This window comes from Lactuca sativa, chromosome 9 (genome assembly GCF_002870075.4).
Source record: "Lactuca sativa cultivar Salinas chromosome 9, Lsat_Salinas_v11, whole genome shotgun sequence".
Classification (NCBI taxonomy): Eukaryota; Viridiplantae; Streptophyta; class Magnoliopsida; order Asterales; family Asteraceae; genus Lactuca; species Lactuca sativa.
In genome coordinates this window covers 6175072-6187467 of record NC_056631.2, presented here as the reverse complement: position 1 = coordinate 6187467, position 12396 = coordinate 6175072, and the positions used below count along the sequence as shown (strand labels likewise).

At 36.1% G+C, this 12396-nt stretch overlaps 1 protein-coding gene across 1 annotated transcript; it reads right to left on the bottom strand.

The window, feature by feature from the left end:
* Positions 1-2768: 2768 nt before the first annotated feature.
* Positions 2769-6217, bottom strand: LOC111886444 (E3 ubiquitin-protein ligase MIEL1). The gene is made up of 12 exons (XM_023882690.3): positions 5918-6217; positions 5687-5774; positions 5524-5580; positions 5386-5418; positions 5205-5282; positions 5044-5087; positions 4897-4937; positions 4044-4126; positions 3861-3952; positions 3723-3792; positions 3375-3413; positions 2769-3142 (listed from the first exon to the last, which is right to left on the bottom strand). The coding sequence occupies exons 1-12, from the start codon at positions 6010-6012 to the stop codon at positions 3005-3007; spliced, it is 858 nt and encodes a 285-aa protein (XP_023738458.1). The 5' UTR covers positions 6013-6217; the 3' UTR covers positions 2769-3004.
* Between the last annotated feature and the right edge of the window lie 6179 nt (positions 6218-12396).

Below are 12396 nucleotides of genomic sequence, written 5' to 3'. Positions count from 1 at the left end.
ATAAAAATTCACAGTGATTTTAAATGCATAAATATATATATATATATATATATATATATATATATATATATATATATATATATATATATATATATATATATATATATATATATATATATCAACACTGATAAGAAACTATAGTATAAAAAATAGAAATGCATACACTCAAATTTTTAGTGATATAAACACTTTTCATCTATGTCCTAGTTTCGATTTTTTAGAGTATATGGACACTTTTTCAGCCCTTTTATCGAATTTTTTTCACTTTTGTTTTTTATATGTATAATAATATTCAAAGACATGTTGTTCTTTATCTTCTTATATAGAAATTAAAAATTTAAATTAGAAAGCTTATTACTTTAAAATTTGAAGTAAATATTTTCTTATAATAAAAAGAAATGACCATAAAGATGGTGGTGGAACAAGGCACGAGTGACCGACAAAATACATGAAACATACGTTATAATATTAAAAAGACAGCCATAAAGTTACACTTTTCTAGTGTTTTCTATGACCCTTTTAGAGTTGACTTGAAGTTGAATACCTCAAGTGGAACATATATATATATATATATATATATATATATATATATATATATATATATATATATATATATATATATATATATATATATATATATATATATATATATATATATATATATATATATATATATATATATATACTAAATTCAAAAATAAAGAAATAAAATAAATAAAAGAAAAAAAAAACTCAAATAATGTAGAAAAAAAACTTTATACTTTTTTTCTATAAAGTTTTCAACCAAAACACATGGACAGTGCAAATGATGTTTTAAAGAGTTTTAAAAAAAAAAAAAGTACGCAAATATCATTATGTGTATATGTATTTTCGAGTTTTTTTTTTCAATTTTTTAAACTGATTGATATTACACATTGCTTGTGAATGTTAGAATATCAAGTTTATTCATGGATTTATTCACATGATAATATTACAAATAAATATAATAATAGAGTAATAATAAGTGAATAATTTTAATGATTTAAATAGTGTAAATATATTTAGAGACCGTTCCAAACATATTTTGGGCTCAAGGCAAAAAAAATTGAGCCTTTAAAATATATAATCGTTATCAAGTTTTTCATAATAACTCAATAATTGAAAGTAAATTATTGTACTATCTTCTAAATATAATAATTTCCATAAAAAATTTGGAATCCTTTGAAAGATAGGCACAATATGGTTGCCTATTGCCCACCCTGAGCGGGCCTGGGGTGGGCCTGTTAATATTTATTATTTAATTTAGTTTTTCTTAACGACATTTAATTTTGTAGTAAGACTGGGTGATTAACCAACTAATGCTTTGGATTACTTTGAAGTAAGGTGAACAACTGAACATATCTTGTTGGATAAGTTGGAACAAACCAGATGACCTGCATTGGATAAGTAGCGGTTTTCATACACCGGGATGGTTGTCGATTCTCTTTAATCCTCATTTCTGGTTCTTTTTTTCAGTCTAGTTCCACTGTTTTCGGGTAAAATCTGATTTGGATCGGTTCTACATAGTGTTGAATATATAAAATTCTTCAAATTGTTATAACTCATTTGTTTGAATTTGGAATGACATGATGCTTTCCAACATATAGTTTATTGTTTTTATTTAGTTTTAGACTATACTTTCACCTTACTTGGTTATGTATTCATTAGTTACAATCCCCTAGAAATTGGGTATGAGAATTGGAATGTTTTCAGATTTTCTGTATAATGTTGAATCTGCGAAATTCTATAAACTGTAATAACTCATTCGTTTGAAGTCGGAATAACATAATATTTTTCCCGGCATGTAGTTTGCTATTTTTACTTAGTTTTAGACTATAATTTCGTTTTATTTGATTACATATTCATTGAGCTACGATCCCTAGAAGAAGGCATATCAAAGTTGAAATGCTTTTAGTTTTTGTGCATTATGATGAATCATAATTCATTCAAGGTGACAACTAATTTAAAGTTGTGAATGTCTAACAAGTGTTTTACCGGCTTGTACCATTTGCATTGCATGTTGTATTAGTTCCAACCGGTACAAAAATTGAAAAACCGGAACCGGCCCAGATATATGGTTAATGGTTCGGTTATCTATCCACTCTTTTCCCCTAAAACGGTTCCGGTTCAAAATCTGCTATGGGTTCAGTCCGGTTTGAATTTTCACCCCCTCGTTTGTAGCCTTTCAAGAGATGACTTGGGAACATTCTAATTCTAATATTTCTTTGCAAGAAATTTTTAACATTCTAATACACCAAACAGACCTACCAATATTGGTTTTCAAAATGATTATCAAATCAAATCAAATAATTAGTTGATTAAAGTAAACTCACATTCATTTCAATAATCGATTTTCTTGTAGCAACATTTTACATACTCCTTACATTCATTTCAATAATCGATTTTCCTTCAAATCCAATTATTTGACCATATATGATCAGAGAACCAAAATCAACTTTTACCAAGTACTTCAAACTTACTATCATGAGTTCAAGTCTTAGTAATCACTTTGGACAACAAATCCAAACACGCCATTCACCCTCAAAAGGCACAAGACAGTTGGTTAGTGGTTACAGGTGATATATTTACAAAAAAAAAAAAAAAAAAAAAAAAAAAAAAAAAAAAGGGTCAAAGGTTGCTTAGTTTCAACACGAATATGGATTGGGCTTCTTGTGGACTATCAGCCACCTAGCCGCAGACTATATTTTACCTCATCTAGATCTCACATAATGCTCCTTATGCACAACCCATTAATAATAACAAAACCTACATCACTTATTGATTGTGAGCTTTTGCGATTCTACAACAAATTGGTAGCAAAATGCATGAATCTAAATACTTAGAAGAAAAATAATAATAATAATCATGGTTTTAATCTAGCAACAAAACATCTATTTGTTTGTCTGTCTGTCTAACGATGGATGGATGGATGGATCTATCTATATGGATTTAGTGACAGATGTGTTAATTTACCATTCCCAATAAATTAAATCTGTGGCTCCAACGAGTTGTTTGGTGTCCCAATTCTTCGTGTATTGTAAGACTTGCAGTTACTGCACTTGTGTCCAAGAATATGAAACGATGTTTTGCTAGTATTGTTACAGTCATTGCACAGGATTGGAATCTGCAAGATATAATTAATAATAATAGGTCAAGAGTCAGACCGATAATTTTAAGAGACTAATTTAAAGGAAAATGGATCAAAACGCTTAAAAGTCACCCCAAGTAGAATTGAATTTTATTTATGAAATTCAAGAAAAAGACAAAAGAAAGTATTACATAGCCTAGGATACTAAAGATATAAAATGTAGAATTACTGTATAACCAAAGGGCAATAAGTGAATGTAAAGACTTGCCTCATATCGGTATTCTTCAGGCATGGCAGTAGCTTCAATCTGTCAGAATTACAAACTTCTTATAACAGCTAAATGCAAGAAATAGCAACGTACTTTCAATTATTTGTTTATGATAGCATCCTTTGTCCGTTTATTTCTCTTGACAATATTGTAATTTCAACGTTTTCTTTTTCTTATTAAAGCCTACATACTACTTTGACGAATCAACCCACTTATAGCATTGTATTTTCAATATTTTTCTTATTACGACATTATAGATTATAGCAGTGAAAATTGCTTTGTATAAATCATATTTTAATTATTTTCATACCCCAAAATAATTTTATTAATAAATTTGTAATTGTATACCTCCTGATCTAATCTTCGCCAGGTTCTAGACATATCACACACCGCTTTTGAGCAAATGGGACAACGGTATCTGCAAAACAAACAACAATTTATCACCAGGAATCATTTATAGGAAAATTGACATCTAAATAAACTAACTGATTTTGGCTGATCATCTCCTTGTAGCAATCCATGTGCATCGTGTGTCCACAATTCATGATTGTTGCACCCTTGATAGAGTCAAAAAGAAACTACAAAAAAAAAAAAAGCATTCATGTTAAAATATATATATATATTTTTTAAAACAAAAAATAATACACAATTTTAATAAAGATAGCAGACCTCATAACATATAGGGCAGTGGTTTTTCATAGAGTTCTCCACACATGCATGATTATCACGCAACGTTACATCATAGCAAGATCCTAATAAAATAGTCAAGAATCAAGATTCAAGATTTGTTTGTGTGACTTGTGGTCGTAGGAAAACCAACAGCAATTTTGCAACTTGTATGGTGAGGACCACAAAACAAATGATGCTTATTAATTGTTCAAAAAGGCAACCAGCTTTGTCCTAGTTTCTAATTTGGCAACTCAAGTTTGAAAATCAACAAAAAGAGGCTCAACTTTGCAAAAAGAGTCATTTAGGGTAATATAGACAATCAACTTTGGCAATGTTACCCTGAATGAAACTATTTACAAATTTTAATCTTTATCTTGGTAATTTTCAATTTTTGAAAAATTTGGTTGTTATTCTAGGCATTAAACCATATTTTAACTGTTACTATTGCTTCAAAGTCTAGCAAGATTACACCAGGTATAGGTATTAGCATGCACATCTTCCTTAACACGTTTGGGTAGCAGTGAATAATCAAATGTGTAAGAAGATCTTGCAGTGAGAGGTATTTACTTCTGAAAGTCTAAGGTTAAAACAGTAACAATGTATTTTTTAAAAGGAAAAATGCCATGGGTTTTAGTGTGGAATACTGAAAATTGAAATCCATAAGTCACAGGATTTTTGTGAATTTCAACATAATTCAAGTCAATACTCATTTGAAAGTTGCAACCAGACCTGGGATCGAAATGGAATGGAATTGAATTCCAATTCCGGCAAAATCCCACGGAATTTGGCAAGCCAAACACCCCTTAAAGTGATTGGAAAGGCAGGAAAAAATGTTGAAAGCATGACCACTTACCACACTTTTGGCAGTGGAAGAATTTCGCACCACCTCCAACTCTGTAGTGATTTATAATTCTAGCATCAGCTTATTTTTTTTATTTAAAAAAAAAAAAAAGAACCACAGATATAATTCCAAAACCCACAACTTTTCTTACATACTAACCTACATATTCCACAGTCATGGCAATGGAACTGTTCCTTTGAAATCTGAATCACAAGGCCACAAATATACAGAAGTTAGCATATAGTCCAAAACTTTCTGAGACTTTCTTTATCAAGTAACTCTTAGTGCTATAAAACAGAATGAAAGTAGGCAGTTCTTACATCGTCATCATAGAACTTGCAAATCCCACAGAAGTATTCCCCCATTTTCACTCCACAATTGGTGCAGACGTGAGCAACCTATCATATTCATAGGAATGATTGTTATTTTAGATGATGGCGGAAAGTAAGTTTTCTGAAATTTGATGATCGCCATTAGGTTGCTCATAACTTGAATACGAACCTGCTGTTCAGTATTGCAAATTGCACATATAACCTGGAACCACCAACGAATAAACCGATTACCTCATCGTATCAATTCAAAGACAATGATTAATGCACGGAAACGTAATATTTCGTCAAAGAAAAAAAAAGAGAGTACTTGTTTAACGTCGTGCCGAACAATTTCATGGCGTTCCTTAGGGTTTGTCAACGCGCTCTATACATATCGCAAAATGCAAAACACGTCAATTAGCTAAAGATTTCTCCCTATCAGATGATTTGAAGTGTTATTGAAGATTCGTAAACAGGGAGAAAGGGCGAACCGTGGCTTCGTTGTGACAATGACGGCAGAAAAATATCTGATTACAACAGGGAGCACGAATTTTGCATCTTCTCCGGTAATGATTGCACCTAGCGTTCCGATCATCGTCGTCAAAACAATCCGAAAAAATATAAAAAATAAAATAAAATAACAAACATAAGATTGGGAATCATCGAACAAATTCAACGTGGAAGCGAAAACGAAGAGGAGAAGTAATACGAAGAGTGATTACCCGTGAAGCGATTTTCCAAAATCTTGAGGGTTGTTTTGAAGTGGAGTATCATCATCGGCCATTGAGGTGTCGAGGGGAGTGTGTGGCGTTTGCATTTTGATTCTGGTATATGATGATGCATTTGGGGTTTGCCTCGTAGTTTTATATCTTATATATGCGCAATATGGGGGTTCGCAGTTCGAAGTGTACCGGTGCACGTTGCACTACGCCCGGATCGGATAACTTGACCTAAAAAGCTCTAGTTCTGCTTCATATGTTGTGGGATCAAATTCAGAGTGCCTTTGACACTGCAACTTGACTCGGTTATTTAGCATTTGATATATCTTTTATTGGATGATGACTTAAAAGTAAAACTTTCAATTTTGTTAGTATTTACTCATTAAATTTTTTTTTCGATTTATTTTTGAATTATTTGAATTTGTTTGATCGGTTATAAAGGTAAAATATGAGCACTTTCAAATAATTTAAGTATAACTCAAATTCAAAAAAAAAAATTAAATGACTAAATATAAACAAAATTAAAAATTCGTTATTTTTTCAACTTATTATCCCTTTTTGTAATCATTCTTTAGTTTATTTTGCCTATTGATATCAATTAATTAGATTAATAGTTTTGATTTCACTCATTATGTTTGTTTTGTGTTGTGTTTGTAAGGAGTATTACAAAATAGAATACATACTAAGTAACCATATTATAGTTCATGATTTTAATCTTAGTCCATGAGATAAACTTTTAACTAGGATTTCTTTATTTATTCCATGTTTTATGTTTTTATTTATAATTACAAATTTATAAGTTATAATGAGACATCATTTATCGAGTTGCATATTACAATAATTCTTGTACTTTGCATATATATTACAAATTGTTATGTTATTTACGATGAAGTGTTGTGAACGAGACACTACTTGTGTGCATATTATAAAACATATGTTTCAAACTATATCAAGAGATGTAAGGATGAGAGAGTTCCAGCGAAATATTATCAATGACTTATTAGTTGAGGTATGTCACCGCTAAAGGTAATTACAACAACTCTTGATACCTTTAGTGGCAACATATGTCCCTTGTTATGCCCTAAAATATTTTAGTGAAAGCAAATATACTTTTTAAATCTTAAAGATTAAACCCTACACTCATATAAAATAATATAATGAAATTTATTAAACAACCCTAAAATGGAGAACATAATAGTATGATTTACCAAGGCAAAAACATTTATTTATACGGTAAATTGTGATTTTTATTGATGAACAAGGTAGTGAACTTGGTTAAAGTTCAATGGCAACACTGAAAATGCTCGGAATGGACTAGGGAGCCCAAGACTGAGATGTGCGAGCATTATCCTGATCTGTTTTCTGAGGCTAACTTCGAGGACAAAGTCTGATTATAGGGGGGGGATTATTTTATACCATCTTGTGCATCTTTTGGAGGTATAAATTTTATACCTTAGTGTGTTTCTTTCTAGATATCTTAAATGGGTTATTTATGAATTTTTTTGTCCCAAGTTTGGATCTTTGTGAGTATGGTGCACTCCATAGCATATTAGTTGTCCTTTCATGTGTTTTAGGTCATCTAGAATCATAAAAATGCTTGCTTGAAGGTCCTTTCCTTTCCATGCAAGAGTATGGTGGTTTTGAGTGTGGTTTAAGTTATGGTTTTGAGGTTTAAGCTTAGTTCAACCATGCAAAAGCTTAAAGTTATGAACTTTATGGGTTAAGACATTCTTTTGAGGTCAGATTTGAGTTTGGGTTGCATGTCTTAATGATTAACACATTAAGAAGTTAAGTTTGGGATCAGACAGCCTACACGCAACGTACTTCTGGCTACGCCCAACATACTCAGGCTTGACCCCGACCCATATCGTTCAAGGAGTACGTGGCGCGTAGGAAGCGTACACACTGGGCATGTTGACTGTTTGCCAACTTTTGACTTTGGTCAAAGATTTAGGGTTTTGGACCATGGAAGGAGCAAAATGGTCTTTTTCCCTCAAGGAGTGTAGTTGTGGGATTTGGACTTATGAGTCAGGATAATGACCTAAATTGATTATGGTTACTTATTAAGTTTATTAGGCGGAGTTTAGTTCCGACAGTTCGAGAGTGAGATTTATCAGTCATCGGTATCAGGTGAGTCTCCTCACTTATTCTTACATGTGTGGTAGAATAGTTGTATATGTGTAACGCTCCTGTAACATCCCAAAAATACGAGCCAAAAATTTCATTTTTTTTCTTTTTTTAAAACAAGTACATGGCAAACATTAGAAATAAAAGGTTCAACGATGATGACATTTCACAAAAGATATTGCATGTCTAGAAACATTTTTAGAAAACAGTAAAGTGTCAGAGTACAATTTCCCAGGAGGATCTCATGATGCGGAAAGCAAAGCATGTGTGTGATGTACCGCTACCGCGCCGGCTCCTTCCTCTTCGAAGAAGAGGTACCTGAAACCAAAACTGAAAACTGTAAGCACGAAGCTTAGTGAGTTCCCCCATAATACCACATACCACACAATCACATAACATACATATACTGTCGGGCATATCTGGGTGCCCAACCTACCCCCTTCGGTCCTCTCGACCGGATGTTGCCTAGCATACCTGGGTGTTGGCCTCCCCTTCGGTCCTTTCGACCGGATACTGCCTAGCATATCTGGGTACTGGCCTCCCCTTCGGTCCTCTCGACCGGATACTGGGGGACTATTTCTCCCCCTACTACTACCACATAACATATATCACAATATCAGAATCTATCTAGCATGGTTGGGTATGACTACCCCTTCGGCCCTATCGACCGGATATCTTGGGGACTATCTCCCCCTACTGTCACTAGCACATAGCACCATATCATACTAGCACATAAACGTAACACATGTAGTAGAAATCCATAGATGAATATCACAGAGACAATCATCTACATACAACTCCTACTGGTGGGCCGGCATTGTGGCCGTAGACCCACCGCTACTGGAAGGTAACTCACCTCGAAGTAGTTGCTGATCTGTGTGGGAATTGACCGTCTGCTGCTGCTCCGGAAATCCTCCGGCTATAATTCCCACAAAACAGTCAATCAATCACTGCTAGCTGTCTTTTGGGTAAAATGACCATTTTACCCCTGACCAAGTCATAAGCCAAAGTCAGAGTCAACTTTTAGTTGACCCGACTCGCCGAGTTGGCTCTCCAACTCGCCGAGTCCCTATCCAATCGGTTGCCCTGTATCACGTCTCTACTCGTCGAGTTAGGCGTTGACTCGACGAGTTCTCCTTCTAAACTGATGTCCAAGTCCTTCATCCTACTCGCCGAGTTGTATGAACAACTCGCCGAGTTCATCTTCATCCGAAGAACACTTTATGTTGTGATTTGCTGAGTTGTATGAACAACTCGTCGAGTCTGTTCTTGATCTAAGAAGATTGTCTTGAACTCGTCGAGTCATGGCATTGACTCGCCGAGTGACCTCATGAGTGAGTCTGGATTCCAACCCACTGAGTCATACCCTTTGACTCACTACTCCGACTCGCAAACACAGAAAGGGGAACAACCCGGGGACTCGCGACCAGACTCGCCGAGTCAGATGAACGACTCGCCGAGTCAGATGAACGACTCGCCGAGTCTACCTCATGCAAAAACTATACACGCGATTTTGCTTGAATCCAGTCCATTCCATTCGTAGATGTGGGTTCCTAGGGCCTGGTTTACACGTAAAGTTTCCAACTTTACGTGTAGATAATCACCATTGAAGGTTTTAGGGCTCAAAGAGTACCAAAAGGGGTAGATCTAGGAATTTCATGCAATATGACTCCATAAAGGCAGTAGATCCCAGCTCCAAGGACCAAATCATGCCTAGATCTAAAGGCTAACAACCTATTATAATCCACAAAGCACAAACAAGCTTGGAGAATGGCTCAAGAAGGACTTTCATGAAGCTAATAGGGACTACAAGCTTAAAAACAGAGGGGAAACGAGCTATACCTCAAGGAAAACGTTGAGATGTCACAAAAATGCTTGGCCTGCTTCTCCTCTTCTTGATCTACTCTTCTTTCTCCTCAAAGGCTTCAAGAACACACCTAAAACACTTCAATCTCACAAGGAAAAAGGGCAAAAACGATGTTGGGGCTCTGAGGGTGAATGGGGGCGAGCTTGGGGCGGAAATGAGGGTTTAAATAGGGTGCAAACCCTTGAAATTTAGGGTTTCATTAAACAGCGGTGACTCGCCGAGTCGCCAACTTAAACGTGCCCCCGGACCGCGTCCCTACTCGGCGAGTCGGACCTACAACTCGCCGAGTCCAAGGCTGAAATGATAAATACTAAGATAAATTTTACGTACCAGGAACCAGGTGCTACAGCTCCGATTCTCAGGTATTGATTTATGTTGAATCTTTTTGGTCTTTGGGTCTACTCGACGAGTTGGTCACCCTACTCATCGAGTAGTAACGGGTTGGTCCACGTGTTTTAATGACCTACTCGCCGAGTCCAAGAAGAGACTCGACGAGTAGGAGCTGGCAGATGAAACCCTAAATTTCGGGGCATTGCACCATATTTAAATGATCATTGGCCTCCCCCAGCCTCCCCTTCACAGCCTATTGCCTCCCTTTAACCCTAACTCGAGTGTGCGTGTGTTCTTTGGAGAGTTTAAGCTTGGAGGATGGATTTTTGGTAAAGGAATCACTTGGGAAAACAAGCTAGTTGAAGCAATAGTTCGTGGGATTCAAGTTCTGCATCAGCAAGCACTCTCTTGAAGGTACTAGATCATTTTCCTTGGCTCATTTTCTCCTAAACCCTCTTGTGCATGAGTTTTAAGAAAGGGTTCTCGTGATTAAGCCAAGATCTGAAGTTATAACTGCAGATCTGGACTCCCCGTGGCTTCTAAATTCATAAAGTCATCAGCTTTGCCTAGTATGAGCTTTCCCTCAAGGATGTGACCTCATTGTAAGCTTAGTTTTGTCATTTTAGGGTCTTAAAGCCTTGCATGCACGTAAAGTTTGCAACTTTACGTGATAAGCATGCCTAAGGAAGTCGGATCTGCAATTTGGGGCCTTGGCATGGCTTAAAAAGTGTCTGTATGGTTAAAGGGCTGAAGGGACTCGGTGAGTCGCATAGTCGACTCGGCGAGTCATATGAAGATGGGCATGAACCTGACGAGTTGGATGAACAACTCGACGAGTCTGATAAAGATTGTCGTAGACTTGATGAGTTGTATGAACAACTCGGCGAGTCAGTTAAGTTTCCCCAATTGATGGATGTGCGTGAACTTGTCGAGTTGCAAGAAGGAAAACTCGATGAGTGGCCTTAGAGCTTCGATCGCGAACCTTAGGAACTCGATGAGTCACTCTGGTGACTCGGCGAGTGGATGAGTATCTCAAGAAACTCGGCAAGTAGCTGAGGATACTTGACAAGTTAGAGTTGACATGGACTGTTGACCTCGACTGTTGACTTTGACTTTGGCCAGGAGTTGACTAGTTGACTTATGGGGTACCTTGAAAGGTTGGTAACTTACGAGTATGGTTATGTTATGATAATAGGTGGTGGATTTTGTGGCCGTGATCCGAGAGTTGGAGTTTATCTACCGAGTCGACATTTTCAAGGTGAGTTATCCTCACTATACTAAGGGGTATAAGGCACCAAGGCAGGCCCATTGGATATGTTATCCTAGCAGTGTTAGATGTTGAGTATGAGTTAGCGTTGCATGCTAGTGGGTATGCTAGTTAGGTAGGCCTGTAGGACTACATGTGTTATTATATGTTATCTGCATGCTCAGTAGTTATGTCATTATATGTTGATATGTTATGTGGGATGGGTTGAGGTGAGACTACTTCGTGTTGAGGTGAGACTGCTTCGTGCGGTAATCCAACAAATCTGGGAGCATTCCAGTTACGGGCTAAGGGATACTCGTACTGTGGGCTCGATGGCAAGCCAGATGTGAGTTATGGGACGGAAGCAATCCAAACTCACATTGTGGGCCCAGGGGGTAATCCAGTCTGTAAAGTTGTGGACCCATTACATGTTGCTCAGTTTTTTATGATATTGTTGACTTAGTTACATGGATTGTATGTGTATTGGTATTTTGGGGGAACTCACTAAGCTTTCGGGCTTACAGTTTCAGTTTATTGTTTCAGGTACATCGGGGGATCGTGGCAAGGCAAATGCGTGATCGTACCGCTTGTAACATCCATAAATTTTACGCCAAATTTAAACTTTTCCAATCATAATTAAAACCCAAATATTGTTTGTTTACAAATTGTTTTCAAATCAGTATTCATCAGAGTATCCCAAAAACAGATCATAATGATGAGGAGCGGTACGGTCACGCCTTCACCTTGCCACGATCTCCTGAAATACTTGAAACAATAACTGAAAACTGTAAGCCCAAGGGCTTAGTGAGCTACCCCCAAAATACCAATACCACACTGAAATACCAAATCGATAACAATCAATCAACAACATGCATACTAGGCCATCGGCTTGACTGGACCGCCCTACAGGGA

Bases quoted from the DNA above. Each gene is read 5' to 3' on its own strand.
- LOC111886444 (XM_023882690.3), bottom strand. From the start codon at position 6,012: ATGCAAACGCCACACACTCCCCTCGACACCTCAATGGCCGATGATGAT. The intron at 5,419-5,523 runs GTACTCTCTTTT...TGGTGGTTCCAG, and splicing joins TTCGGCACGACGTTAAACAA to GTTATATGTGCAATTTGCAA. The intron at 5,283-5,385 runs GTTCGTATTCAA...TGAATATGATAG, and splicing joins TTTGCAATACTGAACAGCAG to GTTGCTCACGTCTGCACCAA.